The 9,693-nt window shown below is 37.0% G+C and overlaps 1 protein-coding gene across 1 annotated transcript in view; it reads left to right on the top strand.

Annotated features, from left to right (window-relative positions):
* Window positions 1–9,693, top strand: part of Me1 (malic enzyme 1) — a 123,238-nt gene that overhangs the window by 43,693 nt on the left and 69,852 nt on the right. Inside the window, exon 4 of the mRNA XM_031343007.1 lies at window positions 3,736–3,811. Within this exon, the coding sequence (XP_031198867.1) occupies window positions 3,736–3,811 (76 nt within the window). The remainder of the gene's footprint in view (window positions 1–3,735; window positions 3,812–9,693) is intronic.

Genomic DNA, 9,693 nt, shown 5'->3' with positions numbered 1-9,693 from the left:
ATAGGGTTGGTAAAGATCTTTTCCCAATTTGTTTGTTGCCGTTTTGTTCTATTGACAGTGTCTTTTGCCTTACAGAAGCTTGATAGCAAGAATTTTTAAGGCTGACATGTAGGTCAGTGGTAGGTAGTTTGTATAAAACACCAGAAGTTTTCTATTGCAATAGCTCTGAATAGCTTATCTGAACTCATTATATAACTCTCCTTCCCTTCCTTTCTTCTTCCCTCTCCTTACTTTCTTCTCTCTTTTTCTTCTCCCCACCTCTCGTGTGTGTGTGTGTGTGTGTGTGTGTGTTTGTTGTTTGTAGGATTAATGTTTCATGTTCAGTTGTATGCCAGGAAATATAAGTTACTAATGTGCTGAAATCCTTTTGGATATCTCAGTAGATTTCTAATCATGGGAACATTCCAGGAAGGATTACCAAGAACTTATAAGATGCTTGGCTTTGGTAGGACGTTACAGACCTTTGACTTACTGAGCCACTTCCTAGAGCAAGTGTTTTTGCTGTGCATGATTCTCTACTAAGTACAATGGATCTTGGGTGGCCACAAGGCTCTTCTTTAGAAGCTGAACCCAGATCTGCTCATAATAAAACTTGACATTTGATTGATGTTAATTTTGGTATCATTCACTGTTCTTTATTTTAAATGATTAAGCTTCCTGAGAATATTATTATTTGAAAATCTTGGCCAAAATGCAGCCTACAAGGAAATATCATTTAATACTATATTGCCAAGAGCATCTTATACAATTTAATATAAATTCCTTACTTAGGACCAAATATCTCATTTTAATTTTACAGCTCTATTTTATCTGTTGATTACATTGGGACCTAAAAATGCATATAACTTATGATGAGCTATTTACCATTTTGAAGAATTAGCAACTTCATGTGAGACAGAAAGAAAACCAGGAAAGGATATAATTTGGTATAAATTTGTTTATTTTTTTTTCTTTGAAAAATTTGTACACATGAACAATATAGTTTAATCAATATTTTTTAGCCAATCATGGAATTTTTTTCTATAGAATTACTGACATAATTTTTGGTTGCTTACTTAATAAGTCAGTCTAGCGTATATAGATTTGTTTCATTTTTTTCCTGTGATTTTTAAAAAATTTGGTTGTAGTATATGGAAAGACAGTTCAGTTGGTAAAGTGTTTGCTGTGTAAGTATTGGGACCTGAGTTTGAGCTTCAGCACCTCCAGGTGCTGACCAGGCACATGCTTGTGATCCCAATCCTGGTAGGATATCTGGGTTCACTGGCGAGCCAACTAGACAGTAAGACATCCTGTCTTAAAAAACAGCAGTGGTTAGTACATAAGGAACGGTACCTGAAGTTGTCTTCTGGCTTCCACATGCATACCTGAGTATGTGTGCACCTATGCACACATGGCCACATATACCTGTGTACCCACATGCATGCACATGCAAGTACACACACACACACACACACACACACACACTTTATAAATTAATTCAAATGTAAACAGTACTATAAAAGTCAAGAGGACAGCTCTTATGAGGGAGGAGGGTTTTTGTTGTTTTGTTTTGGAAACAAACAAACAAACAAAAACCAGATGACTTTTAAATAGCTGGCAAGATTCTCATTATTTAAATAGATATTATGTAGGATGGTGGGTTTTTTTGGTCATTAAATTATACCTGTGTGTGGTTCTCTGTTTTGAGTTATAATAATTCTAAAGCAAAAAATTTTCAATGAAGACAAAGCATTGCCCCACCCTAATTTTATTACTCTAATGTGTGAAGCCACTTGTTAAACTTCCATAGGAAATGTGGTAAGGTAGATACTTAAAGACTCCAGCTATGTAGAAACAACAGATACAAGCAGCATCAAATAGTCAGGTGATCGCCACAGAAAACAAGTGTTCAGCCTTAGCCACTTGACTTTCTCTGCTGTGTCTTCTCATCCTCTCATTGTGGAAGTGAAGTGGAATCCACACCTGAGATGGAATCCACACCTGAGATGGAATCCACACCTGAGATGGAATCCACACCTGAGATGTCTGTGTTGTTTTGTCTTTTTTTTTTTTTTCTTTCTTTTTTTTTTTTCATTTTTTGAGACAGGGTTTCTCTGGATAGCCCTGGCTGTCCTGGAACTCAAGGCTGGCCTCTAACTCAGAGATCCGCGTGTCTCTGCCTCCCAAGTGCTGCTATTAAAGGCATATACCACCACCACAGGCTTGTTTTATCATTTCTTATCATGCTTTTACATGTTTCTTATTTAGCCAAAGACTAAATGGATTCCAGATACTTCTATTTTAAATTTTCTTTGTTGTTTTTTTTAAATTGTATGTTGGTGTCTGGGAATATGCACATGAATACAGCTTCTTTCAAAGGCCAGAAGAGAGTATCAGATTCCTTGGAGTTGGAATTCCAGGCAGTTGGGGTTGCCTGACAAGGGTACTAGGAACCAAATATGGGTCCTCTGCAAGAATAGTACATGCTCTTACCTACTGAGCCATCTCTTCAGGTTAAAATAATGTTTTTTCTTAGTGTGGTGCATGTATATTTCTGTGAGTGTATGCATGCTTCTATGTGTGCACATGTCAGCACATACTTGCAGGGTCCAGAGGTCAATATTGGTTATCTCCCCTAATTTCTCTTTGCCCTTTAAGGAGTGCTGCAGGATATTTGATCACACTGTGAACACCAAGATTGTGTTGTTTACTGAAAAAAACCTGTTTCTAGTTGTGGTGTGGCTCAACCTTTGAATACACCTTTAACCCCTCTGACTGGAATACAGATACACCTCTAGTACATACCTTTGATCTGAGACAGTGAAGGTAAAGTTAGTTTGTAGAAGGAAGCACCCCTGTTTGAAAGTGATGTTGAGTTGAGTGGCAGACAAAGTGATGAGTCAGAGAAAGATTTGACAGAATAGGATATGCCCAACTCTCACGAGAAGATAAAGGAAAGAGAAGCTATAAGCAGGAGCAATGCAGGGGGGTGGGAGGGAGGGGAAGGAAGGAGAGGCAGTTTTACAGGGAGAGTTTTACAGAGACTGGTTGAAGAGAGAGTGAGCCAGAGAATAAGGAGCCAGAAGATTATAACATATTGCCATAGTTAGTACGAGACCAAGCAGAGCAATTTAGGAGAAGCTGAGAGAAGTCAGATCAAATCAGTCAGCTTGGAGACTGATTTGATCTGACTTAAGCCAGAACAGCTGAGTTGAGCTAGCCAACTAAAGTTCAGAAAGGACCACAAGGGATGAGCTTATTCAGCACTAAGTCCTAGAGGCTGAAAACACTCTAGGCCTTGAGTAGATTTTAAGCAGAGTAGAAGCTTCCAGGACTAGGTCTAGGTTAGGGGACAGAGGAAGTGAGCATCAAGGACAACAATTACTTTAGGCGAATAAAAGATACTTTTACAAAGAAGGCTCTTTCATTGAGTCGAAAGCTCACTGATTTGGCTGGGGTGACTGGCCAGTGAGCCTCGGAGCTGTGTGACTCTACTCACTACCTGAGTGGCATGCTCAGTTCTGCTCAGTGTTGGATCTCAAGCCCAGGGCTTCATGCATGACAGACAGGCCCTCTGCCAATTGAGCTACGTCTCAGCCTCTTATTTACAGGATTTCTAGCCATTTTTTTTAAAGGAAAGACTTTTTTAGTAATATAATAAAAATGGAAGTATATTAATTGATTTAAGTTTTTACTAATGTTCATAGTTGTTTAACAGATATGAAATAAATTACATCAATTTTTTTTTCCTACTAGAGGCCTCTTTATTAGTATCCACGACAAAGGACATATTGCTTCAGTTCTTAATGCATGGCCAGAAGACGTTGTCAAGGTAAGTTTTCAGTGCTTTTGCACTGAGGTAGTTTCTTTTTTTATGTCCCATGAAACAGTTTATATTGTAGTCACAGTCTCATTTGCGGTGAGCAGCACTGACTGCCACCTAATTAATATTTCTGATTTCTCTACAGTATATTAATTTTATTATAAAGCTATTTAGAGACTCCCTGTAACTGCAAGCTTTTCTACTTGGCCTCTTTGTTCCCCAGAATGATGACTCAAAGACTGAATTATTTCTGAATAAATGCCTAGGCCATAAGCTAAGGCTTGTTCTGCCTAGCTCATAACTTAATTAACTCATTTATTCTATTCTACGAGTGCCACATGGCTGGTTACCCTTTCCTCAGGTTCATGCAACCATTTCCATCAGCATTCAGGGCAAATCTTTTCCTGCACCTGACTCTATCCCAGAATCCTCTCTCCCTGCTGTAACTCCCACCTCCTATTTCCTGCCTAAGCTAAGAGGCCATACTAGTACGTGGTGCTTCCATATATTATACAAGAGATTCTCTCTACATTTCCCTGTTATTTCTAATTTATTAGCATTTCATTCTTTATAAAGTCATTGTGTAGTATATACATATATATCAACATATAATCAACATGTAGGGCATATAATTTCTTTAAGCAGACTCCTTCATTGTATTTGTAGTGTTTGATGAGCCACTAAGTTCAGAGTAGGCAGAAGGTACCTATTAAATTATTCTTTCTATCATTATGTCCTTAAGGAGCTGTGAGTTAATGAAATTTAAAGTAATAATCCCTGAGGGTGTGGTTGTGCGAACTTTGTGTGTGTGGTGTGTTCACTCCACAACCTTGGTTATGGGATTTGAACTCTGATCAGACTTCTTGCCAAGTATCTTTACTTGGTGAACCATACCCTGGCTTGATATTTTCCCTTAACCAGAAATTTGGAGAAGATTTAAGAGTCAACAAGGTAGTTCAGAAAAATTGTTCTGGAGTGGAGCTCTAATCACTACTTTGTCTTTGCCACTGTAACAGCGAGGCCTTAGACAATCACTCTAGTCAACACTTGGTTGTAGTAGCATACTGAAGAGTAAGGTCCAGTCTTTACTGTGTAGTCGAACATACGTGGAACAAAAGTGATTTACTAGGATAAAATTTATGTGTATTGATGCTCTGTTTGCTCATTCTGAAGATATTTTTATGACAGAAAATTTTGCCCTGCTAAGATCCTTTAATGTTGAAAAAATTTCAGTAAGGCATAAAGTAAACTAAGATATAGATATCTCAAACATTTTTTAAAAAAGTCTCAGTATGTGATTATAATTTAGTTAGATGGAGTAACTGGGACCAACTGTACCCAGGCACTCAGGAACTCTGCCAGTCCAGTGGCACGGGTTCCTTCTAGTCTCTCTGGGCAAGTGCCCTAAGCAGACCTTGGGTGCAAACTCTGCAGTGAATCCCATAATTCCCAGAGGAAGCTCTACTTCCAAGCGCTCTAACAGGCCTAGGATCACAGGATCATAGTGAGGAGTTCTGACACAACTAGGATCACAGGAAGGACAGGCTCCAGTCATATTTAGCCAGGGCAGGTAGCACTAGAGTTAACCCGATGGCAGGAGGCAAGCATTATCAGAACCCAATTCTCCTACCATAGCAAGTCCTAGACACATCATCACACCAGAAAAGCAAGATTCAGATCTAAAATCACTTCTCATGATGATAGAGGACTTTTTAAGAAGGACATAAATAACTCCTTCAAAGAAATATAGGAGAACACAGGTAAACAGCTAGAAGCCCTTAAAGAGGAAACAAAAAAACCCCTTAAAGAAAATAAAGAAAATATAGGAAAACACAGTCAAACAGATGAGCACTCCAGGAACACAATCAAAACTCTCCAGGATCTAAAAATGGAACTAGAAACAATATAGAAATCGTAAAATGAGACAACCCTGGAGTTAGAAAACCTAGGAAAGAGATCAGGAGTCATAGATGCAAGCATCACTAACAGAATATAAGAGATAGAAGAGAAGCTGGGCAGTGGTGGCACAGGCTTTTAATCCCAGCACTTGGGAGGCAGAGAGAGGCAGATTTCTGAGTTCGAGGCCAACCTGGTCTACAGAGTGAGTTCCAGGACAGCCAGGGCTACACAGAGAAACCCTGTCTTGAACTCCCCGCCCCCCCAAAAAAAGATAGAAGTGAGAATCTTAGGGGCAGAAGTTATCATAGAAAACATTGACACAACAGTTAAAGAAAATGCAAAAAGCAAAAAGCTCCTTAACCCAAAATATCCAGGAAATCCAGGACACAATGAGAAGACCAAACCTAAGGATAGTAGGTATAGTAGAGAGTGAAGACTCCCAACTTAAAGGTCCAGTAAATATCTTCAACAAAATTATAGAAGAAAACTTCCCTAACCTAAAGAAAGAGATGCCCATGAACATACAAGAAGCCTACAGAACTCCAAATAGACTGGACCAGAAAAGAAATTCCTCCTGTCACATAATAATCAAAACACCAAATGCATTAAACAAAGAAAGAGTTTTAAAAGCAGTAAGGGAAAAAGGTCAAGTAACATATAAAGGTAGGCCTATCAGAATTATACCAGACTTCTCACCAGAGACTATGAAAGCTAGAAGATCCTGGGCAGATGTCATACAGACCCTACAAGAACACAAATGCCAGCCCAGGCTACTATACCCAGCAAAACTCTCAATTAACATAGATGGAAAAAACAAGATATTCCATGACAAAACCAAATTTACACAATATCTTCCCACATATCCAGCCTTACAAACGATAATAGATGGAAAACACCAACATAAGGAGCAAAACTACACCCTGGAAGAAGCAAGAAGGTAATCTTTCAACAAACCCACACAAACACAACTCCTTCTCTAACAACAAAAATAACAGGAAGTAACCAATTACTTTTTCTTAATATCTCTTAATATGAAAATTAATATTACCAACATACCCTAATCACTTAAAATTCAAAAGTATGAGGAATGAGGAATTTGTTGGCTATCATCTGGTGGTCTCTCTAATTTGGTAACTGGACAAATAGGTCCAATATTGTATACTCCATATATACTTTCTGCTTGTTTGTACCTGACAGTGTCTTGCTGTGTACCATATAATAGTCTTGAAATCATGCTTTTCCTATCTCAGCCTCTCTATTAGTAGGATTGTTTATTTGATGTTTTTACACTATACTGTGGTTTTCAGAACAGCTTACATATTTCAAAATTATTTATATAGCCAAAAGAAACATAGACAATTAATTTGGGAGGTGGCTTGAAAAAGAACAACAAAGAGTGAGACTGAATACTTTGCTTGTTAGTTATAATTATTGTATCACTTTTGAAGAAGAGAACTTTATAAGATACTCTTTTTCTGAGATGAAAGCTTTTCAAAATCATCACAGCCAATGAACCAGAATCTTTCCCTCACCTAACGTCTGTGCCACCCTCCAAGCAGAACATTGAAACAGTTGATGAATGACTTCATGGATAGACTATCTTAATGCACACACCATTTCTTAAATGAATGTAACCTGTTCTTTGTGGGCTGAGAATGAAGTCACTTACTCGAGTCAAATAGCTTTGACCATAACAGGAAATCTGTATCCAAAAATCATGGCTACAATTCATTCCTTGGTGCAGCAGAACTGTTAACTCTTAGCTTAGCTACTATGGAGGTAAAATCCTTTGGTGATGTGAGGGTCATTGAAGTACAGCCTTATTACAATGAAACCCAATGTCTAAAAATTGTTCTTATTTTGGGCTTGTACCACAGTAAGAGCCAAGATTTTAAAGATCTATTTATGTTCATTAAAAAAAAAAACTAGTTGTGATTTTAAAATATACAGTTAATATGTTTGGAGTTATTTAAAATTTATATTGAGAACAATTTATGTATTTCAGTATTGCTGTAGACAAGCATCTACATAAGATGTTCAATTGATTGTTTATATCAAACAACTTTTATAATACTCATTTTTATTGTTAAAATATTTCATAAATTTTAAAGAATACGAGGAAAAAGGTGATTGTTTATATCAAACAACTTTTATAATACTCATTTTATTGTTAAAATATTTTATAAATTTTAAAGAATACAAGAAAAAAAGGTAAAATAAATGAAAATATCCCTAATAAATCCTGCGTGTGTCAAAACAAAGAAAAAAAAATTTAGTTAGGTAACAGTACTTCATGGAATAGAAGCCTAGGCAATAAATGTTAAGTACAACACCAATCACAACAACAATAACAAAATGCCTTAAAATCTTCATATTTAAGACATACTTCATTTAACATTGATGTGCTCTTGAGTGGATGACAGTGTATACTATTTTAAACCCTCTTTTCAAAAAAATTGAAACTGTTGAAAATTATATAGCTTCTGTGCTTTTAATGACCTGGAAAGCATTACATAAGTTATTCAGATTTTAGGTAATTATAATTATATAATAGTTATTATCCTTGTAGAATACACCATTAAAACATTCTAAGTGTAGGCAGGCCATCTGGGTTCCCTGTGTTGAGAAATGCATTCATGAGTGTGTATCATCAGCAGTGCATATAAGTGCATCCATCTGTGACAGCACATTAAATGCAGTTGTGTCTATGAAATACACATCTGAGTTATTTGGACACTGAAATTTTCTGTAAGAGCATGAATATATTGACCAATTGCAGTTAGGGGAAATTACAATCCCTTGAAATTAACAGGGAAAAGTTTTCAGAGATGGACTATATGGAATATGCCTAAATAATTTCACCTCTCTAAATGTATTTACTTCTAAAACAATTTTTGATAGTTGTATTTCACAGTACACAAAAATTGGAGGCCACACCTCTGCACATGTCAGCAGTGCGTTTTAAAGCACAGCTGTGAGAACAGTGTAGCAGAGAGCGCACCGTGCTGAGAGCACACCCGGCTGCGGCTTCTTTGGGACTGCCTAGGTCATGCAGGCCAAGGCTGTTGACTTTTCTGCCTCTCCATTTCATGATCTGAGAAGAAGAGGGTTGAGCATATGCTCAAGACCCCCTTTAAAGCGCTGTGACTTTCTGAGGATATGAACAGCTACATTAATTTAGAATGTGAAATTCAAGTATTGTGATAAGTTCTTTATATATCATGATTTCACTTTATGTATCGGTGGATTTACCTAGTACTTACTGACTTTTTCCTGAGTGCAAAATGTTGTACCAGATGCTGGGATCATAGCAGTGAGCAAACAAAGCCACTCTGAAAGCCCATGTGTCAAGTTTCTTTTCAAACTAAGAAATACAAGGGCTGGAGTGATGGCTCAGCAGTTAGAATAACTGACTGCTATTCTCAAGACCCTTAGCTTTTTTATTCCCAGCACTCACAAACATTTTCTTTGGGCATCAAGCATACATGTGATACATTGACTTACAGGCAGGTGAAATACTCCCCCCCCCCCACACAAACATAAAATAAGTGAATTAAAAAAATTAGTAAGAAATAGAATCTTAAGTTCATTGCTTTATCTAGGGTCAAATAACTGCTATTCCATGGATATTTTGAATGCAGCACTTTATATTATATAATAAATTTGGTTTGTTTTAATTCATTTTATGGCCATGAATCATAAAGTGAAAACATTGAATGTATTAATTCTAATGATGTTTTGAATTAATGATATAATGAATTTGATGATATTAAATTCTGTAAAATAAGCCCTCTACATGAATAACATATATGATTATTGAGTAAATAAAAATAAGCCAAGCAAAATTCATCAGTTTAGGGAAAGGTCAAAAGATAATTAGTATAGCAGCTGTCCTGGGTATGCTCTAGAAGTAACAGCACAGTGCCAGGTGCTTCTGGGACTAAGAAGTCAGAGCATCTTGGGGCAGAGGTGTGACTACAAGTATACTTAGC

The sequence above is a fragment of the Mastomys coucha genome, unplaced genomic scaffold (genome assembly GCF_008632895.1).
Source record: "Mastomys coucha isolate ucsf_1 unplaced genomic scaffold, UCSF_Mcou_1 pScaffold23, whole genome shotgun sequence".
NCBI lineage: Eukaryota > Metazoa > Chordata > Mammalia > Rodentia > Muridae > Mastomys > Mastomys coucha.
This window is presented reverse-complemented; position numbering and strand designations above follow the sequence as displayed.